The following is a 21901-nucleotide window of genomic DNA, read 5'->3' as shown; positions in this document are numbered from 1 at the left end:
TTCGAAAAAATTGAATTGAACCACAGTATAAATAGGTCTGTAGGTACATGTCGTAAAAATACGTTTCTCAACGGCCCTATTCAAAAATGGTTTTCTGAGTGGGAAGCTTTTCGAAAACATTTCTCTCATTTATCAAGTTTTTATGGTGGATTCAATATTGGCCTACGCCTATTTGTGGCTTTAAGAATTTTAGTTTTAAAATCTAGATAACTATGATTTCATTTTTGAATATAAAGTAGGTACATGAAAAACATAAATCGTTTTTATTTTATGACAAAATAAACTTCAGCAAATTATTTGGGTGAATCTCGTGACTGTGATTCTTAAACTGGCGCTGATGTGATTAAATTAATGTTTCTGTGTGTCCCTTTATATGGCTCGCTTCGCAGGTCATTTTAATAAAACAGTAAAATACCTACCTATTATGTTAACTGTGATAGAAAAATTTTATGGATTGAGAATACCTACTGTTAATATTAAACAAATTAAAAATTACTTATATAACTATATTATTAATAAACATAGAATAATTTTAGTATTTTTTTAAATAAAACAAATAGTTCATGCAATCTAATAGCATTTTATTAATATAAAAATTCAGTTCGTGTACATTTACTATTTTCGACTAAAAATCTACGATATAAATTATATTTACAAAATCTATATAATATTAATTCGGTCTTGATGAATCTAGAATTAAAAATCGTTCTTCGTGAGGTTTTTCACACCCTGGCCCCAGATATTGGTGCCGAAGTTCTAAGTCTGGGGGTGAGGATATATCGTCTTGAAGAATATGATAAGCTTGTTCGATTGTGCTCTCAATTTCAATCTTGAGGTCCTGAAATGGATTATATAAATAAAGTAAATATGTATTGGAAGTGGTATCTTCCTAGTGGAAGGAGGAAGCAGTTTTTGAAGAAGTGCCAATTTATCCTTAAAACGTTAGGAATATTTCTTGCACAAAATCTGGTAATATCCTTTTTAAGAAAATATAATACTGCTTTTAACACAAAACTGAGAATAACAACTAAAATTCGCGATCCAATTTGGAAAATGACGAACTAAATTTGAACAAAAGATAGAAACGTACTTCGTATAACTCAGGGCAGCGTCGGGCGCGTTCCGCCAGCGAAGCATGCAGGTGGTACAACAGCAGGCCCCGCAAGTGGGCGTCTCCGAGCCCCAGCGCCGCCAACGTGCGCAGCGTGCTGCGGCAGAGGCTCTCTTTCAGCGACAACCGCGCTTCCGATAGCTCTGAAATATATATAATATCCTATATAAAACTGGACAAAAATTGTATAGAATTTTAACAATCGTTAGTGGCATGTAATTGAATATATAATTGCTGAACAATTTTTTTTGTTTGAACGCGGTGTTCTTAAGAACTATTCTGTCTGATATGAAAAGTTATTTCATTGATAGATAGCCCTTTAATCGAGGAAGGTTATACATTATACAAGAAATATCATCACACTAAGACCAATAGGAGTGGAGCAATGCGGCTAAAACACGGGACACAACAAGTAAATTATAGAAATAAGAAGTAATATTTAAATCTTATAAGCCACAGGTTGTACAAAATACGTTGCTTAGCGAGTTTAAACATTGCACACATAAGAAATAATATTATTATAGCTCTTATATGTTAAATAAGTAGTCGCAACTTACGAGAGTAAGTTAAAGGGTGAAGAGAGCAATAATTATTAATTAGGTAATACTTAATACTCATTCCTGAATAATTAAAAAAAATTCAAGCTATGAAAGTTGTTATTAATTCTTAGGTACAACTCGATGTAGGTACATAGTATGTAGGTACCTACCAGGATAATAAAAATATTACTATCTTAGAAGCAGTCTCTTACTTTTAGTGAAACTTTTATTACATCGTCTCAAACTTTTTGGTCTGTGTAGCGCATGTCGCGTGTATCGCGGCTGCCGAGTAGGTATACCTACCTACTCGGCAGCCGACCGTCACGCGACATGCGCTACACAAAGCAGTGTTCGGAACCGTTCGAACAGTTTCACTTTTACCGTGGTTTCATAAAACCACACAACATTTTTTTTGTATAGTGACGCGTTATAACTGTAATATATCATGCTCTCAACGATTTGCATCCTAAATAGATAACACGAATAGTTGGCAAAGTTTGTACGAACCTTTTATTGCAAACTAAATGCATACACAAGTATTCAAAATGCTATCTCTTTCATGTTTAACGCATGTAGGTACATTGTACGTGTAGAGAATAAAATATGTGACATCCATCAACACATCGTGATGCACTAATAAAACTGTTACTCAATGATTACCACAACAATAGCGATTAGGTACTACGCGAATCGATCTGGTGCCAATTTTCCTTTGATGTATTAATTTGTACGTAAGGTGGGGTTTAGTCACGTAATACTAACGGCACAGGTAAACCAATCCACCTGGTGACCACGTGAGGACGGGCGTTTTTTGCAGCGGCGCCCATGTCAACGGCGATCGATCGAACAACTGCCTCCCGCGCAATTATCGTACACGATTTTATTCACTTGTTGCGCAGTAACTGCTCGACGCAATGCACTGAACTCACAATGCCATTATGTGCATATTTTAAAATAATACACAGTTATGCGTTATATTTTATGCATTTCATATCCGATACTAAGCATTATAGAATTGCGCAGTGCTATGAGCGAATGATTAATTTTAAATTTAAATGCATGGATGTTTGTTTTAAGTGAATATCCTTATTTAACATGTGATAAGAATATAAATGAGATAAGTAATAAAAGTATTTGTATATGTATCTTTAAAATTAAAATTAAAATTTTTAATCAAATTAAATCTATAGTCTCTACGAAACGCTTTGAATAATGTGTAAAAAGATAATAAAAAGTGAAAATAAAATGCCTATGTAAAAACTTGTTGCATGTAATTGCTAGCAGAATGCGAAGTGTTTTGTGACCTAAAAAATCATCAGCTGAATCGAAACAAATTCTGCGTTCATCTAATTACAAAATACAAAGGCAAATTTGTTAGTAAATTATAACTTAGTTTGATATTATAAAATAAAATGGTTCCACCACAGATAAGACCAGATATCTCGGGCAAAACTCAACAGGCTTTGGTTTTATTCTGGTAAATTATCTGATAATGCTGTAATTACCAAGTTTCATCCAAATATGTTCAAACTATGTGCATCCATACTTCCAAATTATCGATAAACAAAATTTTAAGTTGTTAGTAATTTTCATTTTACTGAATCTAAGTAGGTAGGTATACAAAAATCATTTGGTTCTGTAAGGTATTTTCCATTCCCTAATTCTAGAATATTATGAGATAAAAATAAAAATTTAGTCGCAATTCACGAGTTATTTCCACACGTATGAGCTGACAAAAATACGCAGCAAAATAAAGCGGTTTATAAACAAATTTATTAACCGTCAAGTCTTTTATAGGTCAATGATCTAGATCATTACGCATATTCGGCCAAGTTTGTCATCAAAATAAATTACAATAATAATTTTTCTATAAATATAATTGCATTATTTGGGCTTTTAGAAGCTCTTTTATAAAAATTAAAAGGGGTTATTGTTATATAATGTATTAGTGGTTAAGGGTGCGTATAAAGCAAAATTACTAATCTTCTATTAGATGATACGTGTAATATTCAAGACCAAATCTAAAAAATAAAATATATATCAAACTAGATGATATGTTCAACGATTCTGTTTAATCAAAAACATAAAATATTAAAATTTACTCGATAAAAAAAAATCACCAAGTTAGCTCTAATTTTCACACTTTTACGTTTTCTACTTGACATGGTAATACTTATTATGATTTTTTTTTCATAAACAATTATATTAAAACATTTGCAAGATATTTGTCAGAGCATTTTGTGTAATTACTTTTAGTTTTGGTTTTATCTGCGATAAACCACTTTTGGCGCTCTTTTTTTCTCGAGATAAACGTTTGGTTTTGTCACGATAAACGCATAATAAGTATTACCATGTCAAGTAGAAAACGTAAAAGTGTGAAAATTAGAGCTCACTTGGTGATTTTTTTTTATCGAGTCAATTTTAATATTTTATGTTTTTGATTGAACAGAATCGTTGAACATATCATCTAGTTTGATATATATTTTATTTTTAGATTTGGTCTTGAATATTACACGTATCATCTAATAGAAGATTGGTAATTTTGCTTTATACGCACCCTTAATCCATCAATAAATCAGTAGGTATGCCGAGAGGGCAGTTTCACGTGCATATTTAGGTATATCAAATGAGCGAATGCTCATTCTTACCCCACTATGTCAAATTATTTTAGTATAAACAGGCGTAGAGCATTATTTAATTTTTTATTGTTTATAGTGCGTTTGAAAAGATTCTATGCAATGTTCTAATACTGAATACGAGTTTCCGTTTACTCTAAAAGATCACGAAATAATGCTCTTGCTCTAGCTCTAGCTCTGTGTTATGTGGTTAAATGTTGTAAATTCTACATTTTGATTATTAGATAAGAGAATGTCAAACCCCTATTAGAGTGGTTTTGTGTCATTTAATAAATCATTAGTACCTAACCGCATGTAAACAGAACCTTGACTAAACCACATTATAGGTAGATTACTCATCGAAATCTTATGCGAGACGACAGCAGTACTTATGCTGCATATTGCATAGGTATACGAGTTTAACATGTAGGTATAGAATATAGATGTACATATTTAAATTCAAGCCCTCAGTTTTTCATTCATTTCACTGAAAAAGGAGATGAAATTGACGTGACAGATAGTAAACTGATTAAAAATTATTTTTTATGTTAGGACCTCGTAATTAAAAGCAATAATATTTCATAGCAAAAGCAAATTTTGGTTACGTACCTACCACCTACCTAATTGTAATTTGTTATACAGAAGTATAATATTAATCTTATGTAAGATTCTCCATTCAATATTATAACAACATAAAGCAGCTTACAACAAAAGACATCGAATTACGCTGAATTAGTTTTGGCAACACCAAACAACACCAAATTTTATACCATTCATGGTTGATCCAGCATATCCATAACTTAAAGCCTGTCTTATTCTTATATCCACTAATATATGATTAGAAGAAGGGATAAAATTGGTTAACCTGTCTAAAATCCTTTCGTCAACCTCTAATAATTTTTTATCCAAATCTAAAGTACCTAGGAGACTACCAAGTATTCCATGAATATCGCGTACTCTTTCAATAGGTATTGTCATATTACAAGTAGTACATAGCCAATCAGTGTTGACCTTAAGAGGTTCGTGAGGTAGGGTGGTTCCAGTACATTCTTTGTTGATGCATTTTAATCCCGATAAAAGAGTACCCATTTCAGAAGCATCTTGACACCGATGACATTTGCACCAAAATTGTTTTGCTTTAAATAATTGATATCTCCGCGTAGGAGTGCACCATAAAAGCCCTGTATAACAGCTTAATAATTCCTCTCCAACTTCTATATCTCGCGTTGCTAAAACAGCCATAGCGTAATCTGTTCTAAAAATATTTCTTGTATTTGGTACACAACTGTGGTTTAAAAACGCAGATAATGGATATAAGCCTCTTAATGGGACGGTTTTGGTATTAGATTGAGCTGGAATTCTAAACGAATTTATCTTTAATATAGAATTTGCAAATTTTAAGAAATTCATATCATCGTTTTGCAATATATCTTGAGCACATAATAATTCAAATTCTTCAAAAACTTGGTTACTTGTACTTGCTTGAAATATTTGCAGAAATTGTTTATCCTTATCAGACAAAAATAAAAATCGTATGTAAATGAGGGCTTTACAAAGTATTCTTGAACGTTCAAAATCCACTGAAGTCTTAGGTTGCCATTTAGCGTTGACGTAAGCACATTCTTTGGTATGCTCAGGCGATGTTTTGCATTTCATAGAGCATGTTATCAAAGCGCACTTTTCACAAGGACTGCAAGAGTCATTTATATTGTAACATACAGTACAGAACAGTTCGCCGGCACGATCGCGTCGTGGTCCTAAGACTAATGGCTTGTTGACAAAAATTATGGAGCCACGCTTGATACATTTATTTGCAAACAGCCCTCTTCCGCCCAGATCTGATGGACTCAATCGAAATACATTAGAATATACATTGGCGGTGTTTTCGCACAGGTATTGCTGAACGGTGTCAAAGCAATCGTTTATCATTTTCGCGTTGGCGATATTTGTAAGAGAACGCGCGTCAAGTTTACTCCGATTGAATGGAATTGACTGACGGTATTCTGTTACGATGTCGATGTAAATAGACTGTTTTGAAAATAGCTACTGGAATTACTTGTGTAAGTAAAATAGAACACGTTCATTGAAGCGGGTTAAATGATTGCATTATTTTTTATTTCATTGATCACTTAGAATTATAAGGATGGGAAAACTTCTAATAGTAAAAGCGGGTAAAAGAATTTCAAAATCAATCCTGCAGAGTATAGACACAAAGGTTACCTAAACTCTCTAGTCCCTACATTCTAATAATCTCACATAAATTACCTCTTTCTTGCCTCAGTTACTTTACGTTTTAGCATATATATAAGAAAATATTATATCAAATATATTTTATATCTTATACAGTTTTATATCTACTTAGATTCATACATGCTGTGGCAACGAGTGAGTAATTTGATACTGTTTCATAAATTTAATAGCATTATGGTTATAAGTATAATGTTTATTATTATTCTCTAAGTGTAAGATGTTTCGATTTGAAAAATAAAATAAAATCATAATATGTAAAGGTAATTTAATAAAATATTTCTAGGATTATAAATGTTAACGTTTGTTTCGCAAATTGTACATTATTGTTTCTGTAAATATTATTTTTGTGTGCATTGTACAATAAAGTGTTTCCTATCTTCTATCTATCTATTTAATTTGTGAACTATCAGTTAGGGCCATCAATTGTTTATTGGTAAGGGCTATAGCATATTTTATCAAAATTAACTTAAAAGATAAGAAAGACTAATGACTAAGACTATTTACTTAATTATTTATTTAATTAGTCTATGCTAAGACTAATTACTAGAATATACGTAATTTCTAATGTTGTTTATAAAATAAAAAAAGTTTTGAAAAGTTATCTTCGACATTTCGATAGAAGCGAAGCATTACATAGAAGCGAGAACACTTATACAAAATTATTATTTTGTATAAGTGTTATATTTATAGTGAATAAAATAGAGAGCAAGGTAAAATGACGATATTTTTTATCCTTCGATATCATCGAAACATGTCAGAAAAGTTGTGATCTATCTTATAAAATATGTTGTTATCATCGTAAACTGTAAACGTAGATAAAAATAATTCATGCATAGAATTTTCTTTCACGTTTTTTTTTAAATAATACGACAAGGAAATAAACTCACCATGCCACCTAAATCCATCCTTTTCTCCAAATTCCCATATGATACGACATTGCAAATCTACTGCAATTTGGTTTGTTTTTGGAACATATTTAAATAACCTGTTCAAAACGAACTTTTCTAAATCTCCAACGTTGTCGAAGTCTAAAGATCCAAGTAAACTGCCAAGAGCACTTTGTATGGCACAAATATTACTATTAGGAACTCTCAATTCGCAACTCAAACAGTGCCAGGCTGATGTTGCTTTGAGCGGATCCATCGGAAGAAGAGAGCCAGTGCAACTTGATTCAAAACATTTAAGAGCCCCTAAGAATGTGCCTCTCTCGGTCGGATCAGCGCAACGCTCACATTTACACCAAAAGTGTTTTGTTTTAAATAAATGCAGTCGTCTAGCCGGAGTTCCCCACAACAAGCCGGAGTAGCATGTAGTAAGTTCAGTCCCAGCAGGAATGGCTTTTACGGATTTGATTACCATGTAGTAATCACGATTAAAACTGTGTTTCGTATTCGGTACACAGTTATGATTCATTAGCGACGATACAGGGTACAGGCCACGCATACTCATTTCGCTACTGCCATAAGGAGTCGCTATTTGAAATGCATTTGCGTCAAGAATGCAAACAGCCAGTGACATTAATTGTTCATCTTCGGGGGAAATGTCAAAATACTTCACCAAATCTCTTATTTCACTTCCGTGTTGTGGTAAAGTGTGTGACTGTAGAGATTGTAATAGTTGCTTTTTATCTTCATTTAATGACAAAGTTCTTATGGCTGCCAAACATCTCGACAAGAGGGTTTCGTCCACATCTTCGATCGGTACTTTATTGCTCCAAGCAGAAATCTGTATACAGTCATCGTAATGGCCATCACTGCTTAAACACTGTTGCGAACATAATACTAAACCACATCTTGTACATCGAAAAAGTGTATCACTATCGATGTTACCGCAAATAGTACAACCTCTTTGAATGATAGTTCCGGATCGTGGACCGTAAACAAGTGGATGATCCACATATAGCACTTCACCTGCCCTTATATCTTCCGTAGCGAAAAGGCCGCGTCCGCTAACATCGGACTGGCGAATGGTCCATTTATTGGAATGGTTTATAAATTTGCTGATCTGTATCTGATCGAGATGCTCCTTCACTATTAGCGACAATTGCTCCATCGACAACATCCTGTCGCAACTCGTCCGGTGCCGGCACTGCACTGCGTACTCGCCGTGAATATCAACATTAGTTGGTTTGATAACACGGAATAGGCGCTCATCGGATATACATCGCCAAAAACATATACAGACTTATCTGTAATTAACTAAGACGATCGATGTGTGCCAGACTTACGAGGTGTGTGAGTAATGTATGCGGTTAGTTTTAAACTCAAACATCGCTGCGTCAATTTTCAACAGGTGATTACGTCAAAAATGTGGAAGATGGGTTCGTTTATTTATTGTTATAGTTATTGTAGAATGTAGATATATGTGGAACGAAAGCGTGAAGTCACTAGGCAAAAATTTGACTATTATATAAGTACGTTAATGTTATTTATAAACGGTTGTGACTGTCAGGTAGATATGTAAAATGACTGTTCAAAGCCACCGGTCAATATAAAAATAAATACAACGAGCGCATTTAGCATGACAACCAAACAATTTCCCGGTCCAATTAATACTTTAAACATATTGGCGACTATAAACGAAATAAGACTATATTTTGTTAGATTATAATAATTCTCGTTGTACGTTTTTGAAATTTAGGTTTTAATAGATCAATAAAGGCGACAATGTTAAAGTCGGTGTTTAATTATAATTCTTTTGGTAAAAAATTATATTTCATTAGATTATCAAGTCTCCTTGATTATTTGGATATAAATCATAATAATATGTAGATAGAGTACAGACTCTATATAATAATTTTGTTCGTCACTGATAAAATATTTAAGTATTTAATTCTATTCACTACTTTATTTGACAAGAAATATTAAATTAATGCAATATTGGTTTTGTTTCGTACTTTTTTTATATTAAACTAGCGGTCCGCCCCGGCTTTGCCCGTGGTACATGTTTACGTTTTCTCTACATAAGAACCATCCTCGTACTTCAAGGAATATAATAAAAAAAGAATTATCGAAATCGGTTCAGCCGTTCTCGAGTTATGCGCTTACCAACACATTTTGCGATTCATTTTTATATATAGGTAAGACTATTTATTTTGTGAAAGACAAAAAGTCCTAAATTGTAATTTGTGTCAATTTATCTATAATGCACAATAATTCATTTGGATATTATGCATCCTGTTTACTTGTACCTTTTTAGGGTTCCGTAGCCAAAATGGCAAAAACGGAACCCTTATAGTTTCGTCATGTCCGTCTGTCCGTCTGTCCGTCTGTCCGTCTGTCACAGCCGATTTACTCGGAAACTATAAGTACTACAGTGATGAAATTTGATGGGAATATGTGTTGTATGAACCGCTACAAAAATATGACACTAAATAGTAAAAAAAAGAATTGGGGGTGGGGCCCCCCATACATGTAACTGAGGGATGAAATTTTTTTTTTCGATGTACATACCCGTGTGGGGTATCAATGGAAAGGTCTTTTAAAATGATATAAAGTTTTCTAAAAAACATTTTTCTTAAAGTGAACGGTTTTTGAGATATCAGCTCTCAAAGTCGTAAAAAGTATGTCCCCCCCCCTCTATTTTTATAACTACGGGGTATAAAATTCTAAAAAAAATAGAGGTGATGCATGCTAATTAACTCTTTCAACGATTTTTGGTTTGATCAAAGTATCTCTTATAGTTTTTGAGATAGGTTGATTTAACTGTAATTTATTATATTTGCTGCTACGGAACCCTTTGTGCGCGAGCCCGACTCGCACTTGGCCGGTTTTTATAATGAAACTTTTAAGGCCTTAATAGGGGCTAGCGACCTTGCTAGGTGATTTACAAGGCGGGATCGGGGGACCGCCGCGAATCTACCGTAGTAAAAGTACGTATAAAAATTATTAAAAAGATATTTGGATATGGAATCAAAATTTAAAACAACCATGCCCTGTGTTTCAATTTCATAAACACAATGTAAAAACACTGCAATAATTATTGACTTAGCGTTTTGGTTTAAAGTCCAAAAATCGACCTCAGTTCATGATTTTTTTCCAAAAAACCTGATTGTAAAATAAACAAATTAAAACAACCATGCCCTTTATCATATTCGAAACTTTAATATACATTTTTTTATGTACATTAAGAATCTAAGAAGAAAAACGGTTATAACTAGAGTTAATTTTCGGTATTAAAAGGGAATTCTACCCGATTCAGGTCTTAATAACGAGTATAGAGACCCTGTTCATATCCAACGGTGATTTCTTTTTAATCGGCCCGGTAGTATTTTTTTTTGCTCAGTTCCTGAGATGAGCGCCTTCAAACAAACAATCCCTTCAGTTTTTTTTATATTATTAGTAAAGATTTAGATTGCGGAGAATTAGGAATTAGTAGAGCATCGGACATTAAAATATTTTTTGTATAAAACACCTGAAAGCAAGGCGAATTTTATTTCACTAGAAACCTAGAGCTTATTCACATTGACAGCAAGTGAAGCCAGACGAAAATATTCAGATAGATCGTTGAATTTGTGGGTATTGCAACTGTCCACTTGTGAAACCACGGTGGAGCTAAATGCTTCCGTCTGCATAGTTGAATCTAAAATGTAGTTCTGGTAAGTAACATGATCTGCGTCTTTTGTTTATCATGAACCAGTTGGTTCGACAACCTGTCCAGTCTCCGTGACCACACAGCCTACATGGACGTAAAAACGGCAAAAATTTACTGTGAAAATTGTGTTCGGATTTATTATTTACCATTAATGCGAACCTTAACTAATTACAATAGTTCGAATAATATGCAAACATTGTTTGAGTATAACGAAGACGAGTGCCCATGGTATTATTTCGATAGTTCTTACAAAACATTACTTGGAGGATGTCTAATTATATTTGGTAAGTATTGATATGATCTAAATTGTTAGGCAGTTTTAATCGCCATAATTAATTATGTCTCACCAGAGCATCCTATTTTAAAGGGTACATTCCAGTCATTTATAAAGCTTATTAATACTTGTGTCGAATGTAATTTGAATTTGATAAGAAGAGTGCCAACAGGTGTATTCGGGATGCTGCTCAATGGTTGGCTATTTGCCACTTTCATCCACAGTCACCTTCTTATTTCCAAAAGCCACGTGTTGATACTTAACGTCTGCTCAGCGTCACTCGGCAGAAATTTACTTAGTTTTCCATTTGCAGCATCATCTGCAATAGGCCAAAGGTTAGTTTTATTGAACCACGATAATTCAAGCAAAGACAACGTATTTCTTTTTCTCAAGACAGGAATATACAACATTTTCTTGCTTTTCAGATGGCTATTTGGCACACATGCGTGCCAGCTTTTTGCATTTTTGAATCAATTTTATGGAATTTTCCAAATGACAACTATATTCACCATTGTTCTTGAAAGATATTGGCTCGCAAGATACACTAGGCGAGGTAGGTTTAGTAATTTATATTGGTAAGTAACGTATTCTCTGTTATTTTTTTCTTTAATATGTTTATTTTCCAGAGAGATATCTCTATTATCGATACTATTGGACGCTCACCGCATGCAGTTGGGTAAATGCCGTGGTATTTTCTATACCACCCTTATTCGGATATGGAGTGTACTCGTGTGACGCAACTGGTACTATATGCACCTTATTGTGGCCCTCTGCTCAAGCTGGTGCAAAACATTTGGGTTATGTTGTTCCATATGTGTTCGTTTGTGGGGTCGTTCCAGTTATTGGCATGTTAGTATTTCTTATTTCTTCATTGTTATGGTGTTGAAATATAATTTATTTAACAAACTCATACAATTTACAGATTTTATTACATGGGAAAAGCAAGTCGATTAGAAAGTATTTATTACAGAAACGAGATACTTAGAGAAGAGAAGCATTTAACAAAGGTAATTGAAAATTATCTTATGAATATTCTTGAGTTATTTTTTATGATGCCTCCTTTGTACAGTGGTTAATGTCTGAACCTATGACGGGTTCGAATCCTGGTAGAGACTAAGAAAAAAACTGTTTAGGTCTATCAAATTACCTGACCGTAAAATTTTTCAGCGTTAATATGTACATAATATGTATAATGTATCTGCCAAGGGGATATGGGACTTCCTCGTGTTTTTTTGTTTGTAGTGTGTGCATGTGCTGAGCGTGATAACATTGGCATTATGGATCCCAGCTGCGTTGGTGGCGGGTAGCCAGTGGTTCCCGCTGCTTCTCTATGGGTACCGTCCCCATGTGCCCCCGGTGCTCGCCTTGATTGCACCTATTACCTCTGAGGTTTGTGTTGTATAACATTCAAAATCTATGTATTAAAATCAATCATGTACAGTAAAAAGAGGAAGAAGAATATTTATCTCTGTACGTTTTTACTTCCATTATTCCGTTTATTTAAATTATATTCACAATGATCATGGAATCAAATACATAAGTAGATCTTAAAATCAGACCCCATCTGCCTACTTCCTATATAATAGCATTTAAAGGGGTCATGATATTGACGTGTTACTCGCTCATAAATTATGTATTTACTTTTCATTGAGGAAGTCGAGATTGAAGGACGAGTCTTTATTACGAAGGATGAAGCGACAATAATATGTTATGGAGCGTATATACCTACTATATATTATGTTAGTGAATTATTGTAACATTTATTACAAGTGTTCAAGGTTGTAAATTATCTCTACAATATTGTGATATACCTACGAATCAAATAAGTCCTGATATAAGTATTTTATTACATAAAATCTTTGTATTTATAGGCAGCAACATGCGTTCCTGTATTATGTTACCTGTCAGGTGATACCAGATTAAGAGCAGCATTATTAGGGAGAATGCGAAAGAATTACGCACTATTGCCACCTCAATACGCGATGAGATACCTAAGGGACTAACATTATATTCTAAAAGCAACTAAGTGCGTCTCTTATGAATCTATCGAAAGCCTTGTTCAGGCTTGGTGAGAAGTCATGAAGAAGTTCTTTGCAATGCCGTACCGAGAGCTGGGGTTAAACGAAGATTTTCAATGGGATATAAATATTTTGTTTCATATTCTTAATAAAATTGTAAATAGCATCTAGTGTTTAATTTATATAAAGTCGATTCCTCTACCCAAAATTCAAATAATAGGTACTTATTTAGGAAGACTCTCCAGCTTATGGATATTCAATCGCCTAAAATGTTCGACTCAAAAGTCTTCTAGAATATACTAGAATTCAATTTCTGAATGCAATATTGATGGTTAAAATTATAAATGAGTAGGTATTTAAACATCTATCACGCTCACCATTGCACCATAGAGCCAGTAATAAGACAGGTAAGTTGAGTAATACAAAGAAGAGGCCAAAATATTCAGAATTCCTTGAACTGCGAAAGTTTGTGTAAAATATCATGTGGTTTTCAAACATTGTAACAATGTGTCGGATTAAGAAACAGAGCGTAAACAAACCAGCTCAAGGTATTTAGTTATACTATACAGAAGGTATATAATATACCAAAGTAATTAGATATTGAATAATAGATATAACTAAGACTATAATATTATCCTTGAATTGCAGGTATCGACTTCAGTCAACTTCAACCTTTGTTACAATTATTACATGTTTGCAGTTAATATGTCCGTACAGAGTTGCGAGTGGGAAAATTTATTTAACGATGGAGATAGATCCATTTTGAAAGAAGGATTGGTTTTAACAGGTATATTTAGAATCTATACATATAATAAAATCGTAGGAAAGTCAAAACTGTACATTGAATATTTTTTTAAAAGAATACATAATCCATGATCTATAATCGATATAGAAGCCAAAAACATAGTTTTTAGAATTTTTGTCTGTTTGTCTGTTTGTCTGTTTGTCTGTTTGTCTGTATGTTTGTCCAGGCTAATCTCGAAAAGTACTGCATAGATTGACTTCAAATTTTGCATGAATATTACTAACAGGTCGGGTGAGGCTTTTTTAAACATATTATCATGCTATCACCTCCGGGGGAGGAGCTGTGAACCTTTTTTTTTCTTACGTATTACGTGTATTACGACAGCGTACAATCTAAAGACTCATGTTTAAATGTTGGTTTCGAGTAAGCCATGCTATTATCTAGCTTTACACAATAAAAACTATGTCATTTACGTAATTTGGGCAGAGAATCAGTTTAATGAATTTATTAGTATACAAATTTGAAACAGCGCCATCTATGAGATTTCGTAAAAATCAAATCAATTTACATGTTAACACTACTGAACACAATGTTAAAAATTAATAATTTAAATATAATTATGTTATTTATTTATTTAACTCTTTAACCCATATCTTCCCTTCCCTATAAGGTGCGCTTATAATTCGTGTGAATATACTACATTTTTAAAAGTGAGGGTAGATGTTTATTATTTTAAGTCAAACTAGACACCATTAAAGTTAATCTAATATTGATTGTGTTCATTGGTTACATTTTTAAAAATCTTCGTGTTTTAAAAATTCGATAACGAGGCGGGACTCGAACCAGCATTCTTTAGTGGTCGAATTTTTTCTATTCTTTATAAATTTATTGTTTATGAATTTATATATAAACAATAATACAAAAAGGTTAGTTCGTTGATAATTATTATTCCTTCATCATTTACATGTTGTAAGTAAAAATTTACTTTGACTGTTAATACTTTTGTTCAGTATTTACCTGTATGATTATTGCTTGGTAATTAATATATTTTCATGTCGTATACCTAATTAAAAACATAAGTTTGATGTGAAACTAGCTGGATTTATTTTTACACACTCACAGTCTTATATTTTGTGTTAATGTTAAAATAGTATTTATAGTGTAAATCATAATATTTTTTCACAATTAAAAATATTTCCTTTTTTTGATGGTGTTGGCATCGAATTAAACCGCGCTGTCGTTTCGTTCACAAAAAGTGAAGTTATGAGGACCGAATATGTAGCCGCCTCAACTTACGGAAACGAGAGTAACCTGCGTTGTCTGTTAGTTATTGTATAGTCGAATTTAACGTTACATGGAAATTGGCATCTAATTATATGAATAATACTTATATTAAATCTGTAGAGGTCAATTCTGTACATGAAATATATTTCCTAAATAACTATCACGAGGTGATTAGGGATCGACACTGACGCCAAAAATGTTTGTCCGTCTGTCTGTCTGTATAACCGTTATAGAAACAAAAACTACTCGACGGATTTAAACGAAACTTGGTACAATTATTAGTATGAAAGAAATGTTCTCCATATTATATAAAAAATATCTCCCGACATCATAATTAATGTCTATCTTTTATGGTTGAGCTTAGGAGTTCAAAGCTTTCTGATTATATTTGTCTACTAGCTGTGCCCGCGACTTCGTCCGCGTGGAATAGTGACTATGGGACCTATGACCATGGGCTCAGGGTGGGGCAACAATAATTGTTTTTATTTTCATGCTTCCACTCCCACGCCCACTCCCAGGCCCACGCCAACGCCCACGCCCACTCCCCTTCACAATTGGTACTTACCAGATCAAAGCCAGGGTAAGCGCCCCACCCAGCCCCACCGTGGCTACGCCCATGCTGAATTACTACTTAACATACAATTATTGAGTAAATACGTACTACCATAAATAATTAAAAGAATTGTTATTAAAATTTCTTACTAAACTGAGCTAAAAAACTTACGTACCAACTTATTAAAGAAAATCAAGAAATGAAATGCCTATCCTATACCAAATAGTTACTACATAATATTGTAATTAAAAATTATGATTAGTATATAATATCGAAAATCAAAAAAGAAATGCCTAACTAATTCTACGTAAAATTTCTTTTAAATTATGTCATATTATTTTTTAGGAACCAGGGTTCTCGAATTTAAAATATTACAATTTTTCCTACAGTAGGGCTTGTATACGTAGTATATTATTATTAGTCTGTGGTAGGGCGACGAATGTATTTTCGCATAGTAACGGAGGGGAACTCGCGGGGGGTCAAGTGATGCGGGCCACGTACCACAAACATGCTTAGTTTGTTGTACCGAGCGCGAAAGAAAGTCATCGTGTTTTTAGTAAAATTACTATGTAAACTAACGTAATTTAATACTTAGGTACATATTATACAGGGTGTAATCGTTAAGTGTGCACAGGCGATTTTTCCGTAAGTATTACAGATAACAAAAAAACTTTAAACTGATATCGAAAGTACTAAACCTAATGAGTAAAATGGCCGTAATAAATTTTTAAAAATAAATCGAGAAATATCAAAAAGATTATCTTTAAACCCTCACATACATTAAGTATGAAATATGAATATCCCATATACATTTAATATGAAAGATTTTAGCTTTATTTTTCTTTTTTGGTTTTCTGCTTTAATTGCTTCGCAAATTTGAAGTGGCATTTTCCACACTTTTTCCGGACATTTTCACGCATTTTCCGGATATTTTCCGGGGATTTTCCGAGCATTTTCCGGGCATTTTCCAGGCATTTTCCACGGTTTTTCCGGACATTTCCACGCGTTTTCCGGATATTTTCCAGACATTTCCCTGGCATTTTCCGGTTATTTTCCGGGACTTTCCAGACATTTCCCGGGGATCTTCCGAGCATTTCCCGGATATTTTCCGGACATTTTCACGCATTTCCCGAGCATTTCCCAGGCATTTTCCGGTTATTTTCCGGGAATTTCCCAGGCTTTCCCGGGGATTTTCCAGACATTTACAAAAAAAGAAAAAGAAAGCTAAAATCTTTCATATTAAATGTAGGTATATGGGATATTCATATTTCATACTTAATGTATGGGAGGGTTTAAAGATAATTTTTTTGATATTTCTCGATTTATTTTTAAAAATTTATTACCGCCATTTTACTCATTAGGTTAAGTACTTTCGATATCAGTTTAAAGTTTTTTGTTATCTGTGATACTTACGGAAAAATCGCCTGTGCACACTTAACGATTACACCCTGTATAATGATGCGCTCAAACTGTTAATCTACATTTAATTTAGATTATTATTTGAATTACTAAGTAATGTAGAATTTAAATCAAATTCATGTTTTCCTCAGATTTTCGATGTCCTCCGATTTTAAGATTTTCTTATCAGAGTATTCAATTTTAATGTAGTTTATTTTTATAAGAGACAATTAAGAACATTCAAAAATAAAGTGTCACGTATTTTTTTTAAACGACGAATGACAAAAAACGACGTAATCGCGGACGAAGTCGCGGGCAACAGCTAGTCTTATATATGTGTACAAAATTTAAGTTCGTATAAAAAAATTAAACTCTAATAAAATAAATAATAAAATGATTTTTAAAAATTTTATCTCTGTTAGGATTTTTGACTAGTTTCATTAAAGATCAAAAGAATGGGTGTTCATTTTTTATGACTGTTGTTTTAAATATTCTATAATAATTGCATTATTGGTCATGTATAAAATAAATTGAAAATAAGTTTTCTATTGTATTTTCATATAAAATGTAGGTATACATTTTTTTATGTGTTTTACAAATTATAACAAAGTGAAATTGATTGAAATAGCAACAGAAAGCTTTGAGCCATTAGCTTTATCGATGTCGTAACTTACAACAAAGAAAAGGAATCATACTGAAATAGCATTATGTTTGTCTATTTCCAGATTCGGTATCTGTTTTATTAGGTCTGTGGTTGAATCTGGCGCTCTTGTTAACTAATCTAAAATACGATCTCAGCTATCGCAATCTGGCTTTCTTCACGTTAATTAGCTGTTTACGGCGCGGTTTATCTCTCTGCCATTCTTTACTTCTATCTGAAAGGTAAGTGGTGTAATGGTGGTGTACGACAAACTTTTCTTGATTTTCAAGTGATTATTTTTTCATACAGATTGAAAAATTAGTTTACAGTCTCGTAATCTAATTTTGTTAGAGAATGTAATGTTTAACATTACACATTGTTGTTTATAATTTGAAATTGTTAAAATTTATAAAATATCACGTTTTAATTATTTTATTTTTACCTTACTATATGTGTCGCAGGTTTTTCATAAAATTAGGTTTTTGATCAAAAACCTAGGTTTTTCATCAAAAACCGGAAGATGACACATTTTAAACTCAATTTCATCAAAAACCTGTAACAATCCAGATTTTTGATCAAAAACCTGAACTAGTTTGGGTTTATGATCAATCTGATTGGATTGAAGGAGGAGAATATTGATTGGATCATGGATGTAAAATTTTGATGTTTTCTTTCTACTAAGTTGCAAATGATGATGGATTGTTTTATTTATTTCATTTAAATTTGTCATAAAACAAAGCAAACCCGTGATTTTGACAAGAACTTTATCATAAACCCATACTAGTTCAGGTTTTTGATCAAAAATCTGGATTGTTACAGGTTTTTGATGAAATTGAGTTTAAAATGTGTCATCTTCCGGTTTATGGTGAAAAACCTAGGTTTTTGATCAAAAACCTAATTTTATGAAAAACCTGCGACATATGCATGAATTAATTCGTTAAATTAATATCAATTTTTAATTTAAATACTAATTTATTTAATACATTAGTACACTCCGACTCAATAATTCACAATTATTTTTCAGTTGGTTCGATTTTAAGGAATCGTGTACATTCAACGGCTTTTGGGATACATTTTTATCAGTTTACGAAGTGGAGTGCCTCACTCATGTTTGTATCGAGCGATACGTAGTGCATAAATATATAAATAATGGTAATAAGTATGTTTTTTATTCGAATGTTGGATAGTTTAAATAAAATTATATATATGAATGTATGTTTATCAGCCATCTGGTTTCCATAATACAAGCGAAAAGCTTAGTATGGAATCAGTCGTGCGTGTGAAAAATGTCCTAAAAAATTTATTTAAAGGTTTTTTTTAATACAAGAATAATAATAATTGTAATATTCATTATCATTTTATATATTTCAGGGTGGGAGCCAATCAAATGGCATTATTGCATGTATCAAGGACTGTGCCTCCTTTTCGCCGCTCTATATTCCATACCGCCCCTGTTTGGTATCGGTAGTTATGGACTAGATTTTACCTGTAACTCCTGTACTTTCGACATGGTGTTGCCAGATTCTTGGCAAAAAGAATTCATTGTCCTCATATTTTTACTGCGCAGCGTTAAATCGGGCTCTTTTATGTAAGGAAAAATAATTATTTATAAGTTGAAGTCTTTTGAAATTCAATTTTAAAGGGCTTATCTCATTGTTTATTTTACTTTTAAGGATCGTGATGTTATACTGGGCCCAAAAATTAGAGGCTGTAAACGAAAGCTCGGAAAAAATGATGGAACAAGCACCGTTTACAAAGGTCAATATTTTGTTATTATGAACTTGCTCTACATTTTTTAATTAATTACTAATTAGGTAAACTGAACTTTTAAATATTGTTTCTTTCTTAAATTACTTCTAATTGAGGTTATTGGTTGAAATATAACACTGTATACACTTTATTTGTATATAGTATATAACACTGAATACCTTTATTTGTATTTTTTATTTGTATATTGATATTATGATGTCGTTATTTAACCTAACAAGTATTAGCGCTAAAGTTACAATGCTGGATATCTGAGGATATATTATAATCAATATTATACATAATAATATTACAGAGCGTAGTTGCAATGACTGCAGTGATTATCATGTGTTGGCTACCGATAACTATGGTAAGGGGATCGGTCGTGTTATCACAGCTTTTGAATGAATACATTTCTTTCGTGCCATCAGTACTTCTCGTTCAGTGGTCGATGTGGCTGAGTTCGGTGAGTAAACGGTTTTCCAACTTTTTTTTATTATTGGAATATCTGTAGCCATAGTTTAACACTTGATAGTGGCAACTTGATAGTCCTATCCAGGATTTTCCCAGTCAACCCATTTTTAATACATTTTTTAATACACTAAATTTATTATAAAATTGGTCTCATTCTATTATCACGCCGTTGCATTTCGACTTATATTCGGATCTTAGACCATAGTAAAAGCACAGAAGAAAAGTGATCGAGATTATTAGAGCCTACGTATTTATTTTAGCAAAATTTTCTCACAATGTTTCTAGTCTAAGAAATACTTGCACAGGATTGTGCTGTATAAAAATACTAGCTTTCCGCCTGCGGCTTCGCCCGCGTTTTCAAAGAAAAACCCGCATAGTTCCCGTTCCCGTGGGATTTCCGGGATAAAACCTAGCCTATGTTACTCGTGGATAATGTAGCTTTCGAATGGTGAAAGAATTTTTAAAATCGGTCCAGTAGTTTATGAGCCTATTCATTACAATCAAACAAACAAACAAACAAACAAACAAACAAAGTTTTCCTCTTTATAATATTAGTGTAGATGAATAGCATATTGTAATTTTTGAGCATCCACTTTCACAAGGCATCACATACCTTATTATTAATCAGCTTGTAAAGCGGGTCGATGTTTTTAAATATTTGTGTTATTTTCAGATTTCACCTGCGTTCGTGTCAATAACGTTATTTTTGGTGGATGATCAGATTCGCGGAAAGGCATTGAACTTTTACAAGATCACTGGAGTTAAAGAGACAAAGAAGGAATTATAAAGGAGAAATTTACTCTATTTTTTTGAAAATAATACACACCAAGTATTCTTTTAGTTAAATATAATTGTTTATGTTTTTATTCACACTGTAAGAAGTTAAATATGAACATGTAAAATGTAAAATATACTTAACTACCTTCCAAATCATCAGTAAGAGCATCTGGAAACAATTGGGTTTTAATTTCGTAAGATTATAGTTCCTATTTTCACATTTAATCGGATTGTTTATACCTAACCACCGAAAATATATTTTGTTTTGAAAATACTGTATTTTTATTTCATTGTATATTTCAATGTATGAAATGAAAAGATATAGTTATTATGATGTAAAATAATAAAATCTTAATTTTATGTCTATTTATATGTGATTATTGAACATATTTAATTCGATTTTAGTATTTTATAACAAATTTGGCTTAATAAGGTTTAAAAAATAAACACCAGTATTCTTAAATAATAATGGTAACTTTACTTAAAACTCAGGTAACCGTAATCAAAATCAACAATCAGTCGAAATTACACAAGATGAATTTTGTACGATATTATTTAAGTCAGTCTAATCAAATATTATACAAAATATTTATGGCAAACACCAGTAGAAACTTGGAAGATTTATAAACTTACATTTTATGGTAAAATAAGGAAGATTGTACTTATTGGATACTATTTGTAAAATTTGCTCAGCTGTCTATTTATCTTACTGATAGGTATTTAGTATTTACATTCCTTCTTGTAAAATTCTACGTACATGTTTGGTCCACAATAAGGCCATCTATGATTTACACCGTCCCTTGTTTGTAGTAATTTCACAGATTTTGAAATTCTTAACCATAATACATTATCACCTATTCATATTTTTTATAATATTTAAGATG

The 21901-nt window shown here is 32.5% G+C and overlaps 3 protein-coding genes and 2 long non-coding RNA genes across 11 annotated transcripts in view; 1 reads left to right on the top strand and 4 right to left on the bottom strand.

Moving 5' to 3' along the window:
* Positions 1–560: 560 nt before the first annotated feature.
* LOC149490296 (SET domain-containing protein SmydA-8-like) lies at positions 561–8651 on the bottom strand. The gene is made up of 3 exons (XM_089702933.1): positions 7403–8651; positions 1091–1254; positions 561–838 (listed from the first exon to the last, which is right to left on the bottom strand). Exons 1-3 carry the CDS (start codon positions 8574–8576, stop codon positions 671–673), a joined length of 1506 nt encoding a protein of 501 aa, XP_089559059.1. The 5' UTR covers positions 8577–8651; the 3' UTR covers positions 561–670.
* Positions 1391–3523, bottom strand: LOC149490298 (uncharacterized). The gene is made up of 2 exons (XR_016316546.1): positions 2051–3523; positions 1391–1861 (listed from the first exon to the last, which is right to left on the bottom strand). It is a non-coding gene; the product is annotated as an uncharacterized LOC149490298 (long non-coding RNA).
* On the bottom strand, positions 4148–6344 carry LOC149490297 (SET domain-containing protein SmydA-8-like). Its single transcript, XM_089702851.1, has one exon. The coding sequence runs from the start codon at positions 6192–6194 to the stop codon at positions 4998–5000; it is 1197 nt and encodes a 398-aa protein (XP_089558977.1). The 5' UTR covers positions 6195–6344; the 3' UTR covers positions 4148–4997.
* LOC149490295 (visual pigment-like receptor peropsin) lies at positions 5652–21161 on the top strand. Of its 7 annotated transcripts, none has more exons than XM_089702919.1 (8): positions 5652–6158; positions 14049–14187; positions 18106–18262; positions 19045–19172; positions 19392–19608; positions 19694–19778; positions 20083–20232; positions 20914–21161. In XM_089702919.1, exons 2-8 carry the CDS (start codon positions 14091–14093, stop codon positions 21025–21027), a joined length of 948 nt encoding a protein of 315 aa, XP_089559045.1. In that variant the 5' UTR covers positions 5652–6158; positions 14049–14090; the 3' UTR covers positions 21028–21161. The 7 variants fall into 7 exon arrangements, with proteins under 7 accessions (XP_089559045.1, XP_089559029.1, XP_089559024.1 ...); XM_089702903.1 differs by lacking the exon at positions 5652–6158 and adding an exon at positions 7251–8745; XM_089702898.1 differs by lacking the exon at positions 5652–6158 and adding an exon at positions 7251–8807.
* LOC149490293 (uncharacterized) overlaps positions 21071–21901 on the bottom strand; it is an 84828-nt gene continuing 83997 nt past the window's right edge. Inside the window, exon 2 of the long non-coding RNA XR_016316547.1 lies at positions 21071–21367. This is a non-coding gene — a long non-coding RNA (uncharacterized LOC149490293). The remainder of the gene's footprint in view (positions 21368–21901) is intronic.

The sequence above is a fragment of the Colias philodice genome, chromosome 2 (assembly GCF_061535455.1).
Source record: "Colias philodice isolate Cphi_HAF_F1 chromosome 2, ilColPhil1 Martin Lab GWU primary, whole genome shotgun sequence".
NCBI classification, from domain to species: domain Eukaryota; kingdom Metazoa; phylum Arthropoda; class Insecta; order Lepidoptera; family Pieridae; genus Colias; species Colias philodice.
This window is presented reverse-complemented; position numbering and strand designations above follow the sequence as displayed.